Source organism: Neolamprologus brichardi, chromosome 10, assembly GCF_056152115.1.
Source record: "Neolamprologus brichardi isolate AB-2024 chromosome 10, ASM5615211v1, whole genome shotgun sequence".
Taxonomy (NCBI): domain Eukaryota; kingdom Metazoa; phylum Chordata; class Actinopteri; order Cichliformes; family Cichlidae; genus Neolamprologus; species Neolamprologus brichardi.
The window spans coordinates 28057569-28084762 of NC_142113.1; the positions used below are offsets into that span (position 1 = coordinate 28057569).

A 27194-nucleotide genomic window follows, 5' to 3' on the forward strand; every position below is an offset into this window, starting at 1 on the left:
GGGTCACACAGATTATATGTTTTGGTCTGTGCTGATGTCAGTCATGCAGACGGAAAACTGGAAGAAGTCAAAGGGAGAGAAAGCAGGAGGAGCATCCTTTTCATTTTTGCCAGCACGCGATTTGTGTCGTCACTGACAGCGGTTTATGTGAGAAGGTTAGGAACCCGGAGCAGGACATTTTTAGCCCAGCTATTTTTAAAGGTTTTATTGACGCTCACAAAAAGCAAAAATAATGTGCTTTAGTGATTTTTATTGGGGATTTTCTTAATTTTGCTCAAGAATCTGTAAAAGCACCTCCCTTTACACCAATCATCCTTTAATATTAAACATTAAAAACACTGACAGATGAAGTGAATAACACTGATCATCTTTTTCTAGAAGTCCTAAACTAACCTTTCCACAATGCCTGCTGTTTGAGTACGAGATAACATGAGCATGAGAGGTCCCCTTTTGGAGTACTATCTGATGAAGTAGTATTTTTACCTGCCAGTGGATGGTGCTTGCATAGAGCCAGACTTGAATTAATGAGTGCAGCGGCATTCAAAAGAGTCTGGACCATCAACCATCAACTTTGCAGATCAATATCTCCCATAGCATTACCAGTGATTGTTGCTGTGGCTTTTCTTGGTGCAATCTATCCTTTTTTTAAAAAAGAAAAAAAGTAAAGAATGTAGCTGACCCAAAAATCTACAAGACAAAGCAGAGCTCTGTTTTAATTTGTTAATGCAAAAGCTGATTCTGTTCTCTCTGCAAGCTCTTAGTGCAGCATTTCGTTCAAGGGAGAGTGCACGATAATGAAGTTAAACATCTAATTACTTAGGAGCAGAGTGGCTGTGAGAGAATGAAATGTTCAGAGCAATCAAAATGTATGAGGTTCCAGACAAAGGCTCATTTAAAATACTGTATGCACACTCATTGTACTGAGCTTTTCTGCAAACTCAAGTTTACATTTAGGTCAAAGACGCTGTTTAGGATTAGAATGTTTTTAGCGTTATTTATAATTGATCATCTCCTGATTCTGCTCCGATTTTGTCTTTTTGACCCAGCTCTGCATCGAGTAACCTTTTCTCTTATATGCAATAGGTTCAGCATATCCTTAACAACTCACTTCAGTATGGCTTCTCTGACTCATTGATCCATATCGGACTCCTTTCACAATGTTTGACTGCCTCTTCTAGAGTAAACGTGGATGCATTGACATCTGAGATCAACAGTGGACTGACTGGCTTCCACAGATAGGGAAAAACTCCTGTGTAGATCCAAATCTGTTCCAAACAGTAGCAGAAATACGCCGGCTGGCCACAGCTGTTACGAGGTACAGTTCACATTTTGTGTTTTTGATTTCTCTTGGGGGACTAAAACATGTTTGTCCTACAGCGCCCACTGTAGCTAGGAATTAGGATGGGCACGCAAGCAGAACTCACTTGACTACAATTCACAATATACTGACATCTAGCAGTAAGCTTTTTTTCACATAGGATATTTTATTTAAACTCTTCATTTAAAGTTTGAATTTGTGGGCATTCCCTTCTCGAGTCTTCGTGTAAGGTTAGAATGTATAGGAGTATTTTAATGGTCTTCTAATTCTTACAGGTTATTCTGGTCCTTGAAAATGAAAAGATCCCTGCGGCTTATTTTCCTGGCCTCTAAAGTAATAACTTTCAGCCAATTTATCTTTCTATAATGAGGAAAGCTGCTGTTAGCAGGCATGATTTTACCTAACTGTTTGGGTTGGTAGTTTGGCATGTAGGAAGTCCTCTGTGAGAGTCCTTGATACTGGCTTAAGTTAGTCTCTGCATAGCCTAACCTAGGGTAATAATCATAGCATCAGAAACGCTGACCTCGGTCCTGACTTCCTGTACAGGGGTAACTGGGATCCATTGCTATTTCTCATCCTTGAACATCAATAACTGCTAATAAATCAAACTTCATACACACATTTGTGCTTTCAGCTGGTCCAAACTGCCAAAGCTGGTGGTGATGGACGCAGCCGTTACTGTTACAAGTGGTGACAGTTTAGTAGTGCCAAGGAAGGGAAGAAGAATGTGAACTGGCAAACCTGTGTGTAAATAATCCAAGCTTTCATTTTTTTCTAAAATGTTGGGTTACTTTGGATTCTCACTGCTGGATTGCACTTTTTATTCTCTGGGTTTTTGCACTCGTGGCTCATGTCTCCTTTACCAGCTGATGAATGGTGCTGAGGAGGGCTATGAAGCCGGTTGAAAGGTTCTCAATGGCAGGGTAAATGATTAGGCTGTGCTCAGCCACAATATTCACATTACTTCAGAGACTGCAGGGCTGGCCACTGATCAATACTCTATTACTTTTCCACCTGAGCCAATCCCTGGATGGCAGGCCACCACAGGGAGCCCTCGCCGCTGCTCAGACTCCACCAATCAATGTTGTTGCGGACGGGGAGAAGAAACGTGATTAGATATCTTAACTCAGACACAGTTTCACAGAACAACATCAAAACATTGCTTCACAAAGTTCTGCCGACTTGCACGTACAGAGAGATTTCAGACAGGAAGCTCTGGTGCTGGTCAGTGTAAGGTGAGAGGATCCTGCTGGTAGAGACTGCAGGCCTCTGGGGAGCACTGCAGTGGCCTCTGCTTCAGATTAAAAGTTTGCTTTTGCAGCATACAGCTTTGCAGAGTCAGCAAATGACTGACCTTATTGTGTCCTGTGTGTGTGCACACGCTTGCAAGCTTTAGGTTCACACACTTGTGTGTATCTGTATGCTGTGATCTGCCTTTATATACATGCACATGAGCCGTGAAGGCTGATAATAGCACTAATCTTCATGATTAAAGTCAAATGGTGTGCTTGAGGCTGTCCCAGCCCACATTGGATGGGCTATTAGAGGGCTGATTCAGTCATACTTAAAATCACCCCTAGGGCACACGCTTTAAGTCTCTGTTCAGCTGCCATGTTTAGACTGTAAAACAGTATGCAGACTACCGGGATTTGCCTCAGGTTTAGAGTCTCTTCTTGGTGGGTGGGTATGTGTATCACCAAAAGACCTGCATGTAAATATTTTAATTTCCAAATGAGCTGCAGAACGCCATTAACATCAGCACAGAAACTGGCATGGGTTTCCTGTAGGTGTAATGTATAGGTGGTCCACATAGTGTGGCTCACAGAAAAGTCTACATATTCAAAAAAAATCATACCTAGTGACTATAAACAAGATCAATAGAACTTAACCTGGTAATATATTAAATATTAATCGATTACAGGGATACTCAATTAGAATTTAAGAAGGTCCAGAGAAAATTTTCTCAAACAAAGGTCCAAAACATCACAAAGTTCCACACTTACTATAATTCAATATCGGATAAACATGATCTTCAGGCATTCAGGGGGCATTGCACTAAAAACAGGCATGATTCTGTCGTGGAAATCACTGCATGAAATGAGGAACACTTCCACTGTCTGTGAACACAGTTCACCATGCTGTCCACAAATGCAGGTTAAAGCTCTATCATGCGAAGAAGAAGCCAGATGTGAACATGATCTAGAAACACCACCATCTTCTCTCGGCTCACTTAAAACGGACTGAAGCAAAGTGGAAAACTAAATACGGTCAAGGAAAACTAACAATGATTAAAGTCAGGTCTGGCGAGCAGATGCACACAAGTCACTGTGAACTAAAAAGCATCAGTCACATCTTTCCTAAATGTGGATTCTGCAGAATTGGTAACGCAGGTGTAAAACGAGTGTAACCGTTTTCTAAATTTTGCCTATTTAAAAGCTCGACCTGCACCATGCTCTCTCCCTCCTGGCCCCTCTTTTACTTTTCTAACCCTAGTTGAGTGCTGCCAGTGTGTAAAGATAAAGAGCTGCTAAGTGGTCCCATGCTTGCTGCTGCCTGTTGAGTAATGGCCGAGGTGCTCATCGACCCGCTGGTCCCATAAAGAGAGCAGAGAACAGACAGGCTTCACACCCAGAACACTGCAAGCACAGCTCTGCAGTAAAAATGAAGCTGGCTCATATTTTGTATCAGGTTAAATTAAAGCTTGGATGATCTCATTTTTTGTTTTTCTTTTTATCTTTTCAGTTTGTATTTCACCCAGAGAGTGAAATACAAACTGGAAGCAAGAACGCCAGGTTAGAATCAGAAAATGTTTAGAATAATATGAAGTAAGAGAAAATTGTCCCACTTAATTTAGGCTGATAAGCCAAAAACCTGCATTCAACAGCTCAGTGCTGCACTGATATTACCATTTCTTTGCCAGCTGGTTTTCATATTGTTACAAAAATGTTACTCTGCTATTACTAATATATTTGTTTCCATATCGTTATCTTCAGGCATTGTCCTGATAATTAAGTAGTAATAGCTTCTTATTTCCATATTATTACCCCACTATCACTACATTATTATTGAGCTGCAATAGAAAGAGTGTCAGGGAACTTAGTTTGCTGCTGTAAAAGTTACAACTACCATGCAAAGAAAAAACATGGATCAGCAGGATTCAGGAGTGCCTCCATCTTCTTGTGAAAATTGATGGAATTAAAATCAGTAAAAAAATAAAACAAAACAACACCGTTTGATCCACAGTGTCCCTGGACAGTCTCTGATTGTCAGCAGCTTCATTTTTCAACATGAAAATAATCTTAAACACTGTTAAAGAAGTGTGAGATCATGTTTACAGAGAACAGAACAAAAGGCGGCCAGCATCCAAAGATCTTTGAATGCCCTTCAGGAACCCTGGAAAACTATTCCTGAAGACTACTTAACGAAATTATGAGAAAATCTTGTCTTAAAGAGTTCAAACTGTGCTGAAGAATAAAGGTGGTCATACTACGCATTAACTCTCAAGCTTGCTAGAATTTGACACTGTTGTTGCCTTATATAAAGTGTTTCCTATGTGTTGGCACCCATTTCTGTAAATTCCCAAATGCTTACAGAGAGTCTTTAAAAGCAGAGGTGAGGCAACACTGTGGTAAACATGCCCGTCTCATGTTGCTGTCATCATCAGCTAGAGCTGGTGTTCTAGTACTTGAAAGCTCAGTGGTTTCAGCCCCAACTCCTCTTGTCCACATGTCAAAGTGTCCTTGGATAACATACTGAACTCCAAACTGTGTGTGTGCTGAGTGAGAGTAGAAAAGCTCCATAAATGCCACTCAATTCACCATTTACACAGCGACCCAGATTTGTTGGAAACGGGATTGTGTTTGATTTTTAAAAGGCGCAGATAACCTTGTGTAGCCAGCGTGTATGGACGAGAGTAAAAGTGTCCACTGGCAGTACGCAGCCTCTTGTAATCGCCCCACAGAAGATGTGGCTGTGCGTGCCGATAGATGTGCAGAGTCCAGTTTACATGCAGGAGAAAAAGCGTGAGCAGCTCATTGAACGTGTTGTTAGCAGTAATAGGCTGTCTGTACACACTGTGCCAGAAAATGGACCTCGACACAGCAGCCGCAGCAAATGTGATTTCACAAATGCACACAGCCCACCCATCACCCCCCCACTCCCGACTCCTGGGTAGAAGATCATGACTGTGAAACATGGATGCATAAGGACAGATGGTTTCTTTCTGATTCATGAACTCAATAACCTATTTATGCACCTCTGTGCCTTGTACTGTGGGCTGTACACACAGTTTATTAACCAGAAACCTTATTTCAGAGGCGTTTCACCCTCGAAACAATAACTTGCTTCTTTTTCCCCCATTAAAATTATTTTTTTAAAACACATATAAATAATAGTACGAGTTCCTGCAAGGGTTCTACTCATGTGCTGGCTGTGCAGCGTGTTTCACAAGTGTTTTTGTCTTTCTCTGGGAGTGTAGGAGCTGTGTGAGGACCCTCACTTGTTTGTAGATGGCATCAGTGCACACGATCTGCATCAGGGACAGCTGGGTAACTGCTGGTTTGTTGCAGCGTGTTCCAGCCTGGCCTCCCGAGAGTCTTTGTGGCAAAAGGTAAGAACATGTTTTTTCCTCTGCCTTTTTTCCTGATTACAAGGTTGGATTAATCTTTTTTTTTTTTCTTTTTTTTTTTTTGCCTGTCCCGTTTGGCTCTTTTGCCATCAGAATTATTGTCTAAAGGCGAAGAAAGATGCCCAACGGATTTACTTTACCAAATTGACCATCCCAGCCTTGCCGTAATGGTCCTTTTGATTCACCTTTTATTGTTTATTTTATTTTCACTTGCTGAATACGGGACAGACTTGACTGGGGGAAAGAAGGGGAGAAAGAAAGAGGGAAAGAAAAACAGCTGAGAAGAGGGACGGGGGAGAAGGGCAAAAAACAAAAACCAACAGAATAAGCAGAAAAAAAAAAAAGGTTGGATTAATCTTGTATTAAACCCTGAAAACATAAACCTACCGATGAAACACTTCTGGTTGTTACTGTAAATCTGCACTTAAATGATTTTAAACAAAGTGTGGGTGGGAGTATTTTTAAACTCCAGACCAAGCTTGTTATTAGCTATGGGTGGTATGCATTTAGGATCTTTTTAAGATTATGGAAATGTAACTTTGAAATCGTTGCTTCAACCACTCAGTCATCCTCAAAGCAAGTTTGGTGGATCGAAACGGCGATAAACAGCAATAAGATGGAGTCGGTCTGCTATCAGTTTGTGATAGAATTCAGTCAAGTTGGCAGTTAATGCATCTGTTAAATAGTTGCTGCGGGACAGCAATTTATCTGTAAAATGACAGCCACTCAGCAACCTCGTTTATATCTTGGAAGATAATCAGAATCCCAGAAGTTGAATTTGAGTTCCTTGATGTAAAGAGGCGAGTCGCAGACAAACTGATTGCAGTGTGTTTGCAAACTGTTTACAGTCAGTCCAACTTGAGCCACGATTGATTTTCATCATCCATGTCTTTTTGGATCTTGAACGTAGCAAGAAACCCACCTAGCTAGCTAGTATTACCCAGCATGCTTTTCGGATTTGTGATTTTATAAATGTTTAGTGTTACAAATTGTAATTTTTCAAGTTCCAATTCCCCACCCATTTCTCCACCTCTTATGAAAATATCGAACTATTCCTTTAAAACCGAATAAACTAATGACTGCAGCTGCTTGCCAGTTGAAAGCTGCTGTACTCTTTTGCTCCCTCTAATGGCTGAGTGTCCATTTTTGTCAGATAACTTCTTCTCACTGAACAGTTGCCAGCATTACCAAACAAACCATACACAACCCTTTGGTTGAGGATCGGCCAGGTAATGGAGGCATAGTTAAAGAGAGAAAGTCCCTGTGCAATTTCAGTCCCTTTCAGTTTTATTGTTGACAAACTGAACGGTTTGTATTACAGTCTAGTCCAACTTAACTGAACGCAACCATCTGGTACAATTATAGCTATTCTGAACTATGCAGTTTATGAAAACTATGCAGCCCCTTCAGCAACTGAAGAATTTGAAAGTAAATGAAAACAAAATATAATTTTACATTAAATAAAAAAGTTTTAAACTTAATTAAAATAAAACATGTCTTAAATTAAAATAAGTAAACTGTCATGTTTATTGCTGCCATAAACAAGTTAAACACATTTGGACAGTGAAGGAATGTCAGGATTCTTGCTCAGAAAAAGGATCAACATGCTCTGAAGTCAGAGCACAAAAACCTTTTTGTAACAAAATATCGATTTCTGCTGTCCCTGTATCCATACATTATTAGCAAACAAAATATCACCATACTACACAGTATCGATTTTTCCCCCACCCCTATTACTTTGTGATACCCTGCAATACTTTGGACAGACTATTGTAACAGAAGACCTAAAATAAGGAAAAGAATAATGAGTTTCCTTTGATATTAGATGAGCTTTATTTTTGAGTGAGGAACTTCCCGTCAGGACCAACAGAAAACCAAGTTTTTAAAGTCTCTTTTCTGTTGTGTGGCTGCAGGAGGAGCTGAGGGCAGGACGATGTTGTTGTTTTATAAAATTATACTGAAAGACGTATTTGTGTGTGCAGAACCATCTGCACTCATTTCTTTTGTTTGTTTTTATTCTCTCTTTTTGGCACCAGCACACCTGCACCTGTGTGGATAATTCATGACTCGACTTCTGTCAGACAATTGGCAGCTGCTGATGTTGTTTTTCCGAGATAAAGTTAACTTCATCAACCTTTCATGGTGATCCCTGCTGAAAACATGTTTCTTTGTTTAAAGTTGAATGATGTCAGTAGCAACACGTACAGTTGTGTCACTGTGCCCCAGCTGTCTCCCTCACTCTCTGTTTAACTTTAAAATACTAGTTCAGAGTTTGCAGAGTGAACAGAAACATGGCCATCAGCTGTGTGAGAGTTTCTGTTTCACCCGTGCTCATGACCAGAGATGGGCAGTAACATGTTACTGTAATCTGATTACTTTTTTCAAGTAATCAGATTACAGCAACTTGTTACTGTAATCTGATTACTTTTTTCCAAGTAATCAGATTACAGCGACATGTTGCTGTAATCTGATTACTTTTTTCAAGTAATCAGATTACAGTAACATGTTGCTGTAATCTGATTACTTTTTTCCAAGTAATCAGATTACAGTAACATGTTGCTGTAATCTGATTACTTTTTTCCAAGTAATCAGATTACAGTAACTTGTCGCTGTAATCTGATTACTTGAAAAAAGTAATCAGATTACAGTAATTTGTCGCTGTATTCTGATTACTTGAAAAAAGTAATCAGATTACAGTAACTTGTCGCTGTAATCTGATTACTTGAAAAAAATAATCAGATTACAGCAACATGTCGCTGTATTCTGATTACTTGGGAAAAAGTAATCAGATTACAGTAACATGTTGCTGTAATCTGATTACTTGAAAAAAGTAATCAGATTACAGTACTTTTTTCAAGTAATCAGATTACAGTAACATGTCGCTGTAATCTGATTACTTGGGAAAAAGTAATCAGATTACAGTAACATGTTGCTGTAATCTGATTACTTGAAAAAAGTAATCAGATTACAGTAACATGTTGCTGTAATCTGATTACTTTTTTCAAGTAACAAGTAAATTAAGGGATTACTATTGCAAAAAAGTAATAAGATTACTGTTACTTTACCGTAAGTACTCTTCATTACTGCATTACTAAACTGTCGTGATTTTGTTTGTGAGAGTGTCTCATGACAATGACGTACGAGCGGCGTCCGTGGCAGCAACAGACGTGTGCAGATCAACAATGGATAATGTGGAGTGCAGGAGAGAGGACGACCGTGCAGCATTCACAGCGTGGAAGTACTGACATTGGTTTGAGTTCGGTTCTGTAAAAAGTGTCAAAAACATTAGCGTCTGCTGTGCACTCTGCATGGGAAGAAAACTTTCTACAGCGAAAAATAAAACACCGAGCGCGCTGCCACGGGAATGTGAAATTCACAGAGAAACCCCCGGATCCCCCCACTGACATGACCGCTGCAGCACCGGGCAAACCTTCACCCGCTCCTGCTGAACAGGTGAGAATAGACTTATAAGCGACAGGACTCGGTGCTGCTGAATCTTTGATTTGATTTATTGTTTGCTGTGTTTTACTTGCATCTATTTAAAAGAGTGAGTGTAAACACAAAACATTATTTTATTTTATTTATTTAACACATTTCTTCCAGTCAGAGAACGTTGCATATAATTTAATTTTTGGTTGATGCAATGTGCATAAAATTAAAAGATTAAAACTAATCAAACATGTTTTTAAAAGAGACTTTTCCATTTGATTCAATTTTATATCCTGAAATATGCAGAAAAAAATCAATTTTTTACATATTCAGGTTGCGTATCATGTTTTTAAAAAGTAACTAAGTAATAAAGTAATTAATTACCTTTGAAAATAAGTAATCAGTAAAGTAACGGGATTGCTTTCTTAGAGAAGTAATCCATAATTAGTAGCTAATTACTATTTTCAAGTAACTTGACCGACACTGCTCATGACTTTAGTAATGAAGTTCACAAACACCTCCTTTTCACACTGGCCTGGTGACCAGTATTTGTTTCGTTGTCAGAGTGGGTTTGGTTTTCCCGCCACGTTTCTATTGCCTTTCTCACACTGGATTCAAGCATCTGCCAATAATTTTCCACAGATTTAGATTCTAGCTGCACTTGTAGAGAGGAAGTGCACGTGCACTCTTCCTTAATTACTAAATACTAGTGTTTATGAGTTGATGCTGTGAAAATATTTGAATTGCCAAGTTCTTGGTGGTAAATAATGACAATTAAGTGTGCACAGTACATTGGAAAGAAGGGATGCATCATATGCTCGACTGTGTTTAAGCATCCATTAGGAAACATTACTGTAAGAAGTAAACACCAGACTGCAGTCAGTAGAAGTCTGAATAGTCTGTGGAGTCTCTAAGGACAGACTGGAAGCACTAAGGCTAGATTGATGTCCTCTGAATGGGTTTTTATTAGTGAGGGTTTTTTTATTATTATTTTACATGGTTAACCAGCAGAGGTGTTTCTGCACTGCTAAAGCAAGCAGGGGCACACTTAGCAGTAAGAAGACAGAATACAGTTAGGTCCATAAATATTTGGACATTGGACATAAACTTTTATCTAATTTCGGTTCCATACATTACAACAGTGAAGTATTAAATGAAACAACTAAGATGCAGTTGAAGTGCAGACTCACAGCTTTAATTCAGTGGGTTGAACAAAGAGTGGATAAAATGTGAGGAACTAAAGCATCTTTTTTGAGTACAGTCCCTTCATTTCAGGGGCTCAAAGGTGATTGGACAAATTAAATAACTAAAAATAAAAAGAACCCTGTCATTGGTTTGCCTCTGATAGCTGCAGACTGGGAACACCCCAGAAGGGCTCCAGCTTGTCTAGCCATCACAGTGTGGCCCTTTGTCAAACTTACCTATTTTCCTGCTGCTAACATATCAACTTTGAGGACAAAATTTTCACTTGCTGCCTGATATATGTGCCACAAGTGCTATGATGAGAAGATTATCAGTGTTATTCACTTCACCTGACAGCGGTTTTGTTATGCCTGATCAGTGTAAGCCCTTCTAACACCACATCCTGTCACTTAGCAGCCATCTTTGCAGTTATTCAATACAGCTCAGAGGTGTGGTACATTTTCCCCAAAGTAAGACTTAAATGGAAAGTTTGACAGTCTTACAGCTTCATTAACTGCTCAGTCCAGAACAGTCAACATCACCAATTAACGTTATGATATCATAACAACCTAATATCGTGCTAGCTGCTCAGCTATCTTTGATACAAATGTGCATTAGTGTAGCAGCTACACTGATTCATTATCTGGGGGAAAACAAAAATAAAAACAGAAAGACACGATTTGCATCCAGTGGTTTCAATTGAAATCAGAGGAACCTGTTTTGCTTGTTTATCTCTTCTTCTTGTCTTTTTTCCTCTCCTGGATGTGTGTTTGTGCTGTAGAACCACAACAGCTTTGGAGAGTACATTTGTAGTTTTTGTGTTTGGACCACACGTTGTGCATTATGGAGAGTTGCTGGCACTCCATTAATGTATGCACGGTAAACCCCCTCAGCTAACCTGAATGATCAAACCATGGAGAAGAGGCCAAGGCTCGAAATACACTCGCATAACAATTATATAACCTGCTATCACAGAGCCCACACAACCTACAACATAGGCTACTATTCGGGATTCAGTGCCTTGTCTGCCTTTTAGCCAATTCATAAAACGAAAAGCAACAAGACTTATAATGCTCTTATGATGCAGTTTAAAATATTACTGGTTAGCTAGTATTCAAATACACCTGCCTGTTTGAATGCTTCAAAAGGTGCCACTCAAAATAGTCCTGATTTGAATACAATTTAAATCAGTGAGTAATCTAAAAATTTAGAATTGACTGAAGGAACTGCAGTTTTTGGCGTTTCCACTTTGACTTCAGAGGTTCCTGCTCTGTAGCAATATTTGCATTTTAGCTCTGGTGAGGCTTATTCAAGCTTGCAGTGGCGAGTACTTCACCAGTGAATGCAGACGTTTGTACCCCTCAGCCATAAAAGGCTGATGGAGTGTTATTGGCGCTGTGACTGGCAGGCGTGGATATCCAAGTCTGTGAATGCAATAACTCGAAAACAAGACAACATAGGACTTTCAAATTCATCAAAAACCATATGCGTATCTACTAAAATTCATAAGGTCAAGGTCAGAGGTCAGGTTTTCTGAAAATCTTGTGCTCTTGTGTGTCACCTAAGACTTTCATTGGTGCATCTACTAGGAGGCTCAGGGGTAGCACTGGCAGCCGCTAGTATGTTTTTTCACTGTAATAAAAATCCAGAATTAATTCACAAGTGGAACTTCTGTCTTTGTGACATCTGTGGCAGATTTATAATTTGGAAAAAGTTTTATGCAGAAAAAAATCTGATATTCTTCTGATTTTCTCATGTTCGTTTTGCATTGTGATCAGCCTTAGCAGGTGTCTTTTTCAAGTTTTTTTGATTCTATTTGATAAGATGGGTAATAGGTGAAAAAGACGGGGGGGGGGGGGGGGGGGGGGGGGGGGACATGCAGCAAAGTGGATGTCATTATTAATCAGTCATAGCTGTTGTCCAGCAGTGTGGTTTGTTGTAAGGAGATGCAACAGTGCTTTAACAGATTTCATCCAATGTTTACTACCTTTGCTAATTGAATAAAGGTGCATTGGGGATCTTTAAATGGACCGCAGTGAGCTTCATTCAGCTGTCTTTACTTTGAGAGATGTAGTGCGCTGCAATGAAAAGTCAATTTGAAGCCTTTTAAACACAGATTTAAATAAACAAGTGTTTGCATCCTGATTGGCACCACACAGCCACTATCACCAGCTCGAGCACACAAACTTGCAGCGTTTTGTCAATAAAGAGCAGTTTATTTGAACTGTGCTGAGCTCTGTAGCCGGTTTGAAGTCTCTGGCGTCAGAATGACTCTGAGATGTTCTTTCATGTGCTGACAGAGGAAACAAAATGATTAGTGAGGTTTAATGGGATTTGAAACAAGATGCCTCAGCCTGTTCTAGAGAAATGCTGTATTGTAGAAGACTAGGCCGAGTACACATGGGGATGCTTACATGGCAGCTTGATCAGGTCCATCCTCAAGGAACAGCATGTCTGCTGCTTATTTCCCTTCTTAGGTCTTTAGTTTTGGCTGATTATTTTGTTCTGGTTTTTCCTTCTTTGTTAATGTCTTTTCTTTTTTCAAAATGATGCACATGTCTGATTAGAATCACTGTAAATCTTCCTTCTTCACCTGAGCTTGTTGAATGCACGTTTGTGTTGATTATTGCCATCTACCTGCAGTGTAACTGTTCCTGTAATTTAGCAGCTAAAATTCACAGGCCATTTTTCTGGTGCATTGCAGTTGTTATCAGACACCTGTAGGTGCATTATCCCCACAGTAGGCCTTTCTTTGAAGCCCCAGGTGGCGTTCTGAAATGATAGGTGCACTTGTAGGCTTGTTTAATGCAATTTTAAAATGCATGCACACAAGTACAGGAATTAAGTTTTTGTGTGAAATTTGTAGCTTTCCCTGCATTCGCCTCTGAAGCCCACCTGATCTTTTAGTTCTACTAAAATAGAGTTTTCGGAGTGCTGCCTACACACGTACACATGGCAAAGAAGTTATAAAACTAAAACTTTTATTGCTGAGCCACTTACAAAACAAACAAAATGAAAGCCAAGAACAAATAATCCAACCAAACCTTCAAATCTTCCAAAAGACAAACTGCAAGGGATGAAACAACAAAGAATAGAAAACTGATAGGGTTTAAATACACAAGAGGAGATTGGGACAGAGTGAACACATCTGGGGAAACAGATGAACTGAATCTAATGAGATAAGGGACTGTCAAAGTAAAGCAGGAACATTGGGACAAGGACTAAGACATACTAAATTGACAGAACTAAACAGGGACACAGAAACCAGACACTGGGACGCAACTGACTTCTCACAGGAGATGCTGAGGACAAAAACATAAAGACTAGGCTAGGACAGACTGGACACGTCACTTACAAAAAAAACAAGGTGTTTGCTTAAGTTCCAGTGTATTTGACCTCTCAGGGCCACTGTAGGCATATAAAAGTGTGGCACTTCTTCCAGAATTACTCCAATAAAGCCGCAAAATGTTGTAAATCATAAACTCAATTGTGTCCTGCCTGAACAGGAGAGAGTATTTCAGATGCAAAACGAAGTGTAGTCAGTGTAAACACAGACCAGAAGAGGGTCCATCATACTCGGGCACGGTACGAGGTAACTGCACCTAATTTTAGAGCACCTTCAGTTTCAAAACAGTATCAAAATATTCAAACCAGGTTAACGTGTCTTTTGTGATTTTTGTCTGTTTTCTGTCACACTGAGGTTTTAAAATTCTGTTTTGCACCTTGACTTGAGAAAACATCTTCTTCTTTTTTCTTACAAAAAAACACAAGAAGATGCAGTGTTTAAATAACAGTATGTTAGTAATGTAAAGCTTTGTGTGAGGGTAAACGTGGAGAAAAAAAGAAGTAAATTTGTGAAATAATCTGCAGGCAGGAGGAAGTTTTTATGGAGCAGAGCATACTCAGCACAGGCCCAGGTGTCATCTACGCCACAGATGGCCCTCCAATCAGCACCTGCAAGAAAATACAGCTCAACAGAAAAGAAAACAGACACGTAGGGTCATTCGTAAAATATCCGCTCCATGCTGCCACCCCTCAGTGTGCGTCGCCTGCAGCTGCTAAAGGAAACTTCCAATCAGCATCTGCTGTTGTATTTTTTCCAAGATGTTGCCACTTGTTCATTCTTTTCTTGTTTCTTGTTCTTCGTCATTAGAATTTGTTACATAATAAATTATATTACACTCTTTAAAAAAATACATCCAGGTTTTAAAACATTTATTACTGACTCTGTCCTGGAACCAGAGTTTCTTCATTCCTCATTTTGGACACATTTTATTGAGTAAAAATGTATAGGGACACATTTTGCTGGGGCTTCCTATGATGCACTGTGTGTTTCTTCTTCACTCACCTTTTCTCTCACTGTGTGTTTATACACATTGCATCTGCATTTAATCGTTAGCTATTATTAATCTCTGGCTCTCTTCCATAGTGTGGCTTTAGTCCTGTCTTCCTTCTTCTTCCTGAGTCCGGTTCTGCTGGAGGTTTCTTCCTGTTAAAAGGGAGTTTTGCCTTCCCACTGTCAACAAGTGTTTTACTTATTTGGGTTCATGTGGTTCCTTACTTACTGAAGTAAACTGAAATTCATTATTCTTATTTGAAATAATCTGCCTTGCTATGGTTTCATGTCGGCACCTTTGAATATAGCCAACACTTGCAGTCATTGCCTCAAAACAAGTGTAAACAGGAGGAGGATTTTTGTTTCTTTTTAATAGAGATTTAATGCGGTTGTGCTTCCACAGACATACAAGTTTGTGTCCTTTCCTGTGCTTTTTGTGTTTGTGTGTTAGGAGGTCGTGGTGGAGACTGGAGGAGAGACAGGTGGACCATTTTACACATATATCAAGAGACTGAATGAGCTAGTTGTTACTATGTACCGTTTTAGCTGTTGGGATGCTCCCACTGATATAGTCTACATTCTTTTTTTTTTCTCATGCTCAATGTGGAAAAAAAATCCCTTGTTAGTCTCTCTCAGTAGCAGTAGCCCTGTTCTGGTTTTGTCGTGTAGCATGGAGGGTGGATAGCGCTACATTAATGAGTAGACATTACTGACTCCTTCTGTGCCCGTGGTTAGCAGTTATTACCTCATGGGGGGGATGATAGGCATACCGCCCAACCTGATTGGGCTCTAGTGCCGAAACACTAACCGGTCGTCACACAGGAAGTCAGGATCAGCTCCAGGTGGATGCTTAGTTTAAGTTTTCCTTATGAACCAAAATGTGTCAACAAAGTATAGCTGGACATCTTTCAAGCCATCTAAAAGCTAACCATATAAAAATGTCATGAATTTAAATGTAAATGTGCAGGAAACAAAGTAACAGGTTTATTTTTCTTTTCTTTTTTGGGCAGGATAATTCATGTAATTCATGAAAAATTAGGCTTTAATCTTACAATCCTTTATTCTTAATTCACAGTTTTTGAATGCATTAAGTAGCCAGTGTCAGGTCTTGTAAGCGAGGACAGACATCCTCATTTACTTAGTTTCCTGCTAGTTTTACTTCCTGTGAGAGCAAAACAAGTAAATGGTCCAAGTCTCCCAGGAGCAGAAACATCTCCCTGGAGATCCTACTTCAAAACATTTTGTACTTTTGTACCAGTTAATTACCTGCAAAAAGCTGCCAGCTTTTAAAGTTCTTTCAAATAGTTCTGGAAATGTTTTAACTTGTAATTTTTGATGTTTTTTTATTTGTGTTAATGAGAAAAATCCTCTCTTGATAATGGGATGACCGGTGGGCTTCTTTCTCTGGTGCATTAGTTTACCTCTCAGTCACAAGGCGACAGGAAAGAGTGAGCAGAGAAGGCATACCAACGAGGACAGTCTGTGAAAATTCATATTCATGCATTCAACACTGTTGGCAAGATCGATTTAATTGAGACTCTTGAGAATGTGCGGAGTTAGATTTTTTTTGTTTTTAAGCAAAACCGAGCCTCTGAGTTGCATGTTAGTCACACGCTTTGTACGGACAAGAAACGAGTCTAAATCCTCCTGTCGTCTGGGTTATTTTCCTTTTTCTCTCACACTTTTCCAGACACTTGTCTTCTCATTCACAGTTAGCATTTCATCCCCTGAGGCAGTTTGAAAGCAGTCAGGGCGAGCCTGCAGGAGGAAGAAGTGGAGGAGGAGGAGGCAGAGAGGTGAAATCCACATGCATCTCCTCACTTGTTTGTCAGGGTCACCATGTAAGACAGAGACCGATGAGGTGGCAGGAACCTGTTCCCCTCGTCCGCTGGGGAATAGTTGCACCCATCCACAGAAGTAAACACTGTCTCTATGCATTATCTCGTGTGGGAATCGGCTTCAGCAAACCCTTCAGGGCTGGCTGTTTGTGAGTTAGAGATGGGATAACAATTTTGTTCAACACTCAAACCCAAAGCACTTAAGAAAATGCAGATACGCCTTTTAGAATGATTGGATTTATTTCAATGATCTGATACAAAGCTATGAAACAACAACCTGTTTGATCACTAAAGTGTTTTTGAGTCCTTAAAGGATGTCATATGGCCTGTGTCGATATTTTAGAGGGGAGGAATCATAAAAGGAGAAGGAGGGCTGGCTTTATAGTAGCGGGCTCCTCAACTGAAAGCACACAAGCACTGAAGATGAGTCCAAGTATCTGTCCGAGATCCTACACGCCGCGTCTTATTTGTCCATCGTGAAGGTGATGGAGCAGTCGACCGTCTCCGGGCTGCAGCCTTCTGAAAATGCAAACAAGAAGTACATCACCTTCCTCACCTTGGCCAGCTCTGCGATCCTCTCACCGAACTCGTCAGCGTCAGCCTCGTAGCACTGGACCGGCGCGTCGTCCCCATCGCCCGCTGCTCTCCAGAAAACACCTGGCGGCTCGAGCAGCTGACGGGTCATCAGGTTGGTGAGGTCAGGCGTCCAGAGCTGCGAGGTACCCATGATGGTGAGGCGGCCCGGCTGGGCCAGCCACACCTTCCAGTGTGAGAACTGGAGGGACTGGTTTGAGAAGTCCAGCCGGTACACGGCCTCATTGCCCTGCAGCAGGCGCTCGCCCTCCTGCCTTTTTTGGCCGCGCTGCTGCAGGGACTGAACCCGCAGGCGCATCACCTCCGTCAGCTCCACGTCCAGCCGGAAGGGCAGCTTCACCTCTTTAGACATGCTCAGAGGGCACACCTTGACAGGCAGAGAGGTCAATACCAACTGGAAGGCTGGATTAGATCGGCAGCTGTGTCGAAGCTAATTTATCTCTGTCCAGACCCTCCTGTGCTCCGCTCCTTTCTGCTGGCTTACACATGAGCGTGTACTACAGATAGCAGAGGCGGGTCTTAGTTAGAACTACAGAAGGAGATAGAGAAAACAAGATGCAACCACAGTGCAGGGTTAGCCCTCAGGGAGCTGTGCTTAATAGTGTTTGTCACATTCGTTTGTGTCTCTGCTTCCTTAGATACAGATTCTTAACTGTAACACATTTATTGCATCAAGTGTCGTCTAGATTTTGGAAGCCTGCATGAGTGGCAAAACAAATGTGAATGCCAGAAGTAAGAGTCAGGTGGTCCCTCGCATGTAATGGGTGGGCTCCTGCCATCTGAGGATAAGAAGAAGGGAGTGTTAAGAAAGCCTCTTCACTCCTCTCATGTGGCAGCAGGGGAGACCTGCGGCGCTTTGTGCTTGTGTCTCTGGTCAGTCGTTGGGTCACTCCAGAGTTCAGCTGCAGCACTGCCCAGCTGAAAGCTGAGATAGATGGAGTCCCCCCCTCCCCCCCCCCCCCCCCCCCCCCCCCCGCTATGCACACTGCAGAGACAGAGACTAAGTAGCAGCGAAGGTGGAGTGCAAGAGAGATTGCTTCCCGAAGGATTACGAAATGACTCTGTGGTGTGGTGCTTAGATTTTTTTGTTTCTTCCTTCTCCTCGCCTGTAAAAAGGAGCTGTTGCTGCCTCTCAGAGCTCTGGAGGGGCCAGATTCTCTCCATCAGCGGGTGTCACCTCCTGCAGAGAGGGTTGACAGTAACTGCTGTTCAGTTAGCGCACCCTGACATCTCCAAGATCTCCCGCTGGGACAGTCAGTCACACATGTTGTCGCTCTCTGCATCATTTGCAGGTTTTATCGGAGACTGTATTCACGCTGATAGAGGCTTCACAGACACCCTTTTTGAAGGTCACTTCTGGTGTTCATAAGGTGCTCCGTTATGACACTGAGCCGCAGTGGGATGAGAGCAATGGCACCACGCTATAGTTTAGAAATCACTTGTTGTGTCCCCTTGTACATTTCTGGATGTTGTCCGGTCACTGATTTCATTTCATTGCAGAAAGTATGAAGATAATCATCATTTAAATATGTGAGTTATAGAACCAAATCAGTCTGAGAACAGCTGTTGAGGAGGAGAGAACAAAGCTCTTCTTTGTACCAGGATGTAAACATGTTTATTTCTGCTGTCTGCAGTCTGTTGGGATTAACATTATTTTGGCTGTTTGACTGATTTCCTGCAGCAGGAAGTTGTGTTCAATGAAAAAGCTGAGATAAAATATTGCTCGCCACACATATGCGGACCAGCTGGGAGTGAAATTCAAACATACAGTGGGAGCTACCGTAGACTAAAGTAGAGCTAAAAGGAAAAGCCCTGGACTCTGCACTCTCAACCACAAACACACACACAGCAGCATGCATAACAGTCTAAGGAAGCAAAAGGCTGCTCCAACGGAACTTGTTGTTTTTGGAGGAAAACACGAACACGGTGTACAGTCGAGTCTTAATAGCTTACTTACAACTGGGCTCGTCAGGCACTCTTCTTGGCTGCAGTGGTTATTATTATATTTACATGCTTCCAGCTCCCGTTTTTGCTCGATGACAGCTCGTACTTTTCCTTTTTCTCCCTCCCTCGCTCACAGACACATAACGTGTATGGCAGTCCATTCTCCCTGCAGCACGGATTACACTGCCTATGATGCTACATTCTTTAGAGCTATACCTGTAGCATTCTGCCTATTAGCTTAGCACAACAACAACAAAAAGACGCTCTCTCACCCAGGAAACACGCAGCGAGAGAGCGTCACCCTGTAACCATGGCAACCGTAACGCTGCCGCCTGGAACAACAGAACGTAGCTGTCAAACAAAACCCAAACAGTCCTGACCTGCGACAATGTGAAACAGGGAAGTACCGCCGTGTAATCCATTTATTTTAACAAAGTAACTGTATTCTAAATACCACCTTTTTAAACGGTAACTGTAACGGAATACAGTTACTCATATTTTGTATTTTAAATACGTAACGGCGGTACATGTATTCCGTTACTCCCCAACACTGGGGATATGTCAAAAACCTCTGGGAGGAATTTTGCTCATTGCGTCAGGAACCAAACTTTGCTGGACTGGCACAGCATTGTTCCTATAACAGAAGGAGAGTGAGAGGCTATAATAGAAATACAATAATATTAACAAAGGCTGTAACCTGTCTGCTGCAGATATTTCTTTATTGTATTGGAAATCAGTCAAAAATGTTGTCATTTAACTTTGGTTTGCACTTTTTTAGGAAATTTGGGTGTGATTAAGATAATAGATGGTTTCATTATTAAAGAAAGACAAGACTGAAATACAAGCTTTTTTGCCTGCATTGAGTCAGTATTCTGAATGGTGAGTTATATATCAAATACATATTTACATGTGCAGTCCTGCGTTCATACACGTGTGCATGCTTTCTTAAATCAGTCACTATATGAACTTTGTGATACTAGGGCAGTTTTTAGTTGCCTCTCCATTGTGTGGACCGACTCCAGCACCACTGTCTCAGACTGCAAGGTGGTGGTGGCAGACATTGTGAGCTTCTTGTAGGTGCAACACTTCTTCACCTGCTGCAGGTGTGGTTAAAGGGACCCTCCAGCACACAGGGGCTCTCCAGACCAGAAGGACGACTGCCGTGACCGGTTTCAGTCCAGCACGGTGGAGTCAGTGTCTCTCACCGTAGCTGAAAGATATCAAAGACCTGAGGGACCTGAGCCTGGAAGAGCACAACTGAACTTTGAAAATAAGAGGACTGTAAACTAATAAATGAGTTGCAGGTAATGTTGCTCTTGGTCAAAAGGAGGTCAAAAGTTCTCAAAGTTGGGTTACTGAGCCACGTCTCTGCAGGAAACACTGCTCTGTGTCTGCTCAGGGCTCTGAGGTCATCAAGAAATTCCTGATACGTGTATTTGTTTTACCTCCCCTGTGAAAAAACTAACTGCAGTTCACAAAATGGAGTCTGGTTATGGGCATTTCGCTGGGCCAGAGCAAATGCAGGCAGCCAAAACACACACACACACACACACTGCAGTCAAACAGTTATTACCTCTCACCCATGTCCTATTACAGCTGGATTTATGACTGTGAAAGCCAAGGTTATAAATTTGTCCCCTAATCCTGAACGCAACAGCAGACGTGAGGGGGACGGTGGTCTCGCTTCGCCTGCCCACTCCACTATGATATTATTTGTGCTCCATGGACCGACGGCTATTTGTTTGGCTTACCTGCCCCTCTGCTCCTCTGTCCTCCTCCACCATGTAGGTCATTCCAGACTGGAAGGAGCAGGAGTGGGATACAGAAAAACCAGACTCCTACGCTGGGATTTTCCACTTTCGCTTCTGGCGCTTCGGGGAGTGGGTGGACGTGGTGATTGATGACCGGCTACCGACGGTGGACAACCAGCTGGTTTACTGCCACTCCAACGACAGCAACGAGTTCTGGAGCGCCCTGGTGGAGAAAGCCTATGCCAAGTGAGCATCAGAGGCAGCAGATTTTACTTAAACTCGACTATAAATCCATCGGAGTCAGATTTATCAAGCTTGTACAGAGTCACCAAGGGTGTGGTCACATATTGGTGTCATTAACACTTTTTTTCACATCACAGATACATTCATTATTCCTAGAAATCATCCCATAACACAGACATTTGTAAGATGTGTTAAACTGTGCTGAACGTTTATCATTTATCAGTGAACAGGCGAGACGAGCACATTTCAGCAGGTTTCTGTCCACAAAGCAAAAACACCAAAAGCAGCCCGATACAAAAGAATTATTATGTCCTTCGTAAAACACAAGACGACACAAGAGTACATCATTTTTTAGACGTGGATGACTCAACATTGATATCAAATAACAAAAATAATTTTAAAGCTATGCGAAAAACACTCCCTGCCTTTTTTTGGTCATTAATAAATAGACATTTTTACCATAAGCTTGAAAGCAAAATTGAAATAAAATGCAGGAATTAAGTGTAAAAAAAATGAAGTGTAAATTTCTGTTGCTACACCTGTGAATATGGCATCAGTTCTTTATTTAAAACATAAAACTCTACAATCTGTTATAGAGTCAACAGCATAAGACAGCTAAAAAACAGACTGGAAATAAAAGTGCATTACTTTATGAAGGTCAGAGGTTCTTTTGTGCCTTTCATATTAAAAAGGTTTTATGAGTCACATCTGTGGGCAGATTACTCCAGAGATCAACACTCATTCATGTGCACAAGTTTGCTCTTTTAGTTCTTTCATGGAAAAGAGATAAATCGGTTAAAAGATGCGATTGCACAGTTCGATGTGATGTCCATTTCTCAGTATTTTGTACGTCAGTTTGATTTTATAGATTTGCTCAACTATTTTTATTGCTTTGACTTAGTCATTTAATTGTAACCGGTATCTGTAACTCGATTTTAAATGGGAAAATTCTCTAAATAAATAACACAAAAACAAAACACATCATGGCCTTATCTCTGTTACCACATTTAACCAGTCAGAAGTAACCTGTTTTTGCAACAGTCCCAAAAAAAATAGGAACTGTATATGAAATTGTTCCCTCTTCCTGCAGGGTTTACGGCTGCTATGAGGCTTTGGATGGGGGGAACACGGCTGACGCACTGGTGGACTTCACGGGTGGTGTTTCTGAGCCCGTGGACCTGCTGGAGGGTCAGATGGCCACAGACGAGGCGGCCCGTAACCAGCTGTTTGAACGAGTGCTCAAAGTGCACAACAGAGACGGCCTCATCAGCTGCTCCATCAGGGTAAGAACCGTGCGAAAGGTTCAGCTTAAAGAACACGCTAAGAATCACCAGTTATTCTAACATGCTTGTGTTTGTTGGATGTACATATATGAATATGAAGCACCAAAAGAAAACCTTGAACACAGCCCTCAAATCAAAGCTGATTTTCTTTGTTAAGACTAAAATTTGGATTACAGTTCAATTTCTGGCCATACTTCAGTAATTAATGTGCTAATTACTGCACAGAAACTCTCTTACTGGAGGTCAGAGTCAAAGATGTTGGTCTAAACTGCAGCTCAACCGGCTGATGGAGTAATTTTAGTCGGAACTTAAACCTCATCCCACCCCAATAGTCAGAGGATGTCAGTCTCTGCTGTTTGCACTTCATCCAGGTGCAATAGCACAGAAGTAGAGTGTCAATTAAAGATGCATTCAAGCACCTGACTTTTGAAACAAAGCCATCGGGAAGCTCGCACTTGGCATTTCAACAGCATTCAAAACCCCGCTGTCTGAAAATTGTGTAATCACCCACAGCTGACCTCCCCAGAGCCCTTTAATAATTAGAACGTTTTCTATTCTGATTTAAAATCCAGGGATGAATAACCAACCTCTGCCTGTCGTGACTGACTTTCCAAAGACATTCAATTGTCTGGCAAAGATAGCAGCCATCTCAGAATCTCCGAATGAGCTCTTCTCAAAGGCTCTTCAACTTTGTGCTATAATTAACGTGCGAACGAGGTGCCATTGTGCGCAACATTTCAGATTTGTGCCTGTGTGTCTTTTCCTGTCCTCAGCATTTGAAGAACCAGACCCGGGTATTGTTATAGGCTTCCTGTTAGCAAAAGCAGGTTTTAATGTGGGGATTAATAAACGGTCCATTCCAGTGAAAAAGAGAAGCCAATAAAAACTCAGTTATAAACCAGGACAAATTTATGGCCATTTGTATTAAAGTTATAATGTAAAGACGTGAATAGTCAGTTAAAATCACATTCTGTTACTAATTTCGGTTTTTTCTGCTGTTAGTTATACTGAAATGACACACAAGGTTTTTGCACCCTGACGACACATAACTGTAGCTGTAAGGTAGTGCTGGAAAAGAGTCAAACTTCAGGGCTGTGTATGAAGTTTCTTTGAGTCTCTATTTTATTTTATGTATTTATTTTCTGGCTCTAATTTACAAGTTATATGTGTGTGTGCTCATATGTGTGTGTGCTCAGGAAATTATTATTTTTGCAAGAGCTTCAGTTTTTATTTGAATAATTTAAGGGGATAGAAATCGGTCCTTCATTCCTATTTTTTTTTTTTTTTTTTTTGCTGTTAGTAAAATTTATTCTTGGAACTCATTTAGAGTCAATTTAATTTTCACTTAAATAGCACCAGCCTTACAACAACATTCATTTCAGGGCACTTTACATTCTGTTGCGAAATCAGTTTTACCCCGGTTCTTTTTTATTCCTCGAGCATCCAGAGACGGCACCGGACTCAGTAGTCATTTTCACAAAAACTTTATTCATCTTTACTCATCTTTATTTATCCTCATTTAAGCATGCATTCTTCTAGAAGGGAAGACTTGCCAGGCCGATGTCCCTCTGCAAAATCTTCACCCCTTTGTTAGTTACAGCCAGCTTTATAGAGGCAACCCCATCATAAAACCCCCATGGTGTGCTCCAAACTCTGTGTCTGTGTGTATGCACGAGCATGTGAGTGCCTGCGTGTGCGCGTACCCGTATGCCTATGTGAGCGCACGTGAGTGAATGTATGTGCGTACCTGTATGTATGTGTGAGTGCACGTGAGTGACTGTGTACGCATGTGGGTGTGGGTGCGTAACAGTTAAAGCACTGTGGGTGCGTGTCTCTATGTACGTGACTCCCTGCCGGTCATAAAAGTCCATCTCCCTTCCAGACCACAGTTATCCAGTTACAAATGTTGAGACCCCCACCCAGGTATCCTCTGGGGAATTTCCACTCAGCATTAACTCCTCTTTGTCTTACTTTCACAGTTCAACTGGGGGAGGGTCTCCTACAATCTACTCCTAAGTTCGTGACACAGTCAGGCCTTTATTTATATCCAGGGCAGTGTCAGTGTCTCACAATTCTATATCCTATCTAACACATTCCTAAACTCTAAAATAAGCTAAACATTCCTACAATTCCCTTTGAGCAAGCCCTTGAAAATATTCAGGAGGAAAAATAACAAATATTCACTGCAGCTATTTGCAACATTGGAAAATAGAAAGTCAGACTAATTTGAGTACAATAAATGGGTCAACATGGATAAAACATGGATGTAGCCACTCTGATGTCACCCACTCGTTACTGAAATCCTGTTCTGCACCTCGAGCTGAGCATTTTCACTGTTGACATCTTGATGTTTTGAAACTAAAGACGATGAAGTGTGGATCTGACTGACGTTGGCAGTCATTGGCCAATGAGGATAGCATTGATAATCCTGTCTTTCTGACACTAAAAGGTGTTAAAGCGGGTCGTAAACCAATCAGAATGTTGGTGGATCGATCCCCGCCTCCTACAGTCCACATTTTGATGTATCCTTGGGCAAGATATTGAACTCTGAATACCCTGATGCGTTCATTGTAATGTGGGTATGTGCTTAGGTATAGAAATCAGCAAGTGACTCAAAACTGAGTAGAAAGATACTATATAAGTAGCAGTGGGTTACTGTAATTTGCAAGATGAACTTAATGTTTTATTCAGTGTGATCTGAAACCAAAAGTCTTTTTACAATAAGATAAGCAGCCCCCTGCTGGCCTTTTAAAAAGACAACAATTGCATTTATTTATATAGCGCCAAATCACAACAAGAGTCGCCTGTAGGTGATTGAGATTCTAAGGTTAAGACCTCACAATAACAGAAAAAAACCCCATCAATCAGACGACCCTTTATGAGCAAGCGGGAAGGAGAAACCTCCTTTTCCCGTCTGTTGGGGCCGGCTGGGGGGTACAGGACAAGATGCACCTAAGAATTCAGGTTTCAGGTGCTTAACTTTTAAGACCAGGAGGCTACGTCCATCTTTTATGCTGTCTGAACCTCCAGTAAACTGAGAATTGCTGCTCTCCTGCCACCATCTGTTTAGACATCAATATAGCAGCTTTTCTACAAAGCTCAGTTCTTCCAATAAAACATTAAGCCGACTCACCTCTATGCAAGAACAAAATAGTAAAAGCTGTTGCGAGCATAGATTTTATGTGAAAGATAACAGATGTTGGTTACTCGAGCTTTTTGAAGTCTCACCGTTTTGCCTTTTTTTCTAGCTTTTTGGCCCCTGCAGCTTGCTTTATTTTGTTCTTTGCTCTTTTTTTAACCAAAACTGATCGTATTTGGTATGTAAGTTGAACATACTGACATGGCGGTCCGTGACAGTATACATGACGGATATAGCCTATATGATGTCACCCATTGGTTTTGCACTACATTTCCACATTCCAGCGTTAGCATTTTGTCTGCCACCATGATGGGGGAGGTTTAGAGCCAGAAGCTTATATATCAGCTAACACCACCTAGCATTTAACAAAGCTGCATTCATAAACTATACAGGTAGAACACACACACACACACACATCTGCTAAATATTTTCGGCTGCCTTATTTAGGGGTCGCCACAACAGATCATCTGCCTCCATCTCACCCTGTCCTATTTCTACCGTGCTCCTCTGTGACACCAGCCCTCTGTATGTGCAAACCGTCCTTTCTTCTTTTGACACAAATCCCTCATGACAATCATCTTCACCCACTCCACCCTGCCTCGGCTCTATTCTTCACCTCTCTGGTGCACTGTCTGTTGTTTTGAATGGTAGTTAAAATCTCTCTATCTTCAACTTTCAAACCTGCTTCTGCGTACTTTCATACTCTTCACTCTTGTGCATACCTCCACCTCAACAAGCTGTCTTCCACCTGCTCCCTCCTCTCACCACAGATCACAGTGTCATCTGCAAACATCGTAGTCCACAGATACTCCTGCCTGACCTCTTCTATCACCCTGTTTATTACCACTGCTGATAATTAGTTCTAATTAACAGACTATTAAATACTAAAAAATACATTTTTAACTAACCAAAACTGAAGCACAAACCTCGGGGATGGGATAATACTAGTGAGAATTCCTTTAAAAAGACTTTAAAGGAACAACAGCACAAACACACATTTAAGACGTCCCTTTAGGGCAGGGGTCCCCAATCCCAGTCCACGAGGGCCGGTGTTCCTGCAGGTTTTAGATCTCACCCTGGGTCAACACACCTGAATCACATGATTAGTTCATTACCAGGCCTCTGGAGAACTTCAAGACATGTTGAGAAGGTAATTTATCCATTTAAATCAGCTGTGATGGATCAAGGACCTATATAAAACCTGCAGGGACACCGGCCCTCGTGGACTGGGATTGGGGACCCTGCTTTAGGGACTCAAAGTGACAGATGAGGACTAGCAGGCACCGACTGACTCCAGCTTCCCTGTTTTGGGACACCCCCCACAGCTATGCTCCTACCTCCAGTATCCAGGTGGATGAGTTCAGGGTCATTATTATGGGGAAAACGTTCCATAAAGGCCCAAACTCAACTTGACTTAGTTTCGTAGACTGCCTCAAGTGGCCACCAGAGGAACTGCTTTTGTGTGTTAGCTTTGTTTGTTAGCATTCTTTTCTTTTGTCTAGACTGACAG

The 27194-nt window shown here is 41.4% G+C and overlaps 2 protein-coding genes across 5 annotated transcripts in view; one reads left to right on the plus strand and one right to left on the minus strand.

The window, feature by feature from the left end:
* Positions 1–27194, plus strand: part of capn5b (calpain 5b) — a 62759-nt gene that overhangs the window by 17505 nt on the left and 18060 nt on the right. For all 4 annotated transcript variants that reach the window (XM_035905340.2, XM_006785107.2, XM_006785108.3 and 1 more), the window contains exons 3-5: positions 5796–5927; positions 21057–21265; positions 22353–22545. In XM_035905340.2, the coding sequence (XP_035761233.2) occupies positions 5796–5927; positions 21057–21265; positions 22353–22545 (534 nt within the window). The remainder of the gene's footprint in view (positions 1–5795; positions 5928–21056; positions 21266–22352; positions 22546–27194) is intronic.
* Positions 17194–17676, minus strand: ompb (olfactory marker protein b). The gene has a single exon (XM_006785106.2). The coding sequence runs from the start codon at positions 17674–17676 to the stop codon at positions 17194–17196; it is 483 nt and encodes a 160-aa protein (XP_006785169.1).

Bases quoted from the DNA above. Each gene is read 5' to 3' on its own strand.
- ompb (XM_006785106.2), bottom strand. From the start codon at position 17,676: ATGTCTAAAGAGGTGAAGCTGCCCTTCCGGCTGGACGTGGAGCTGACG.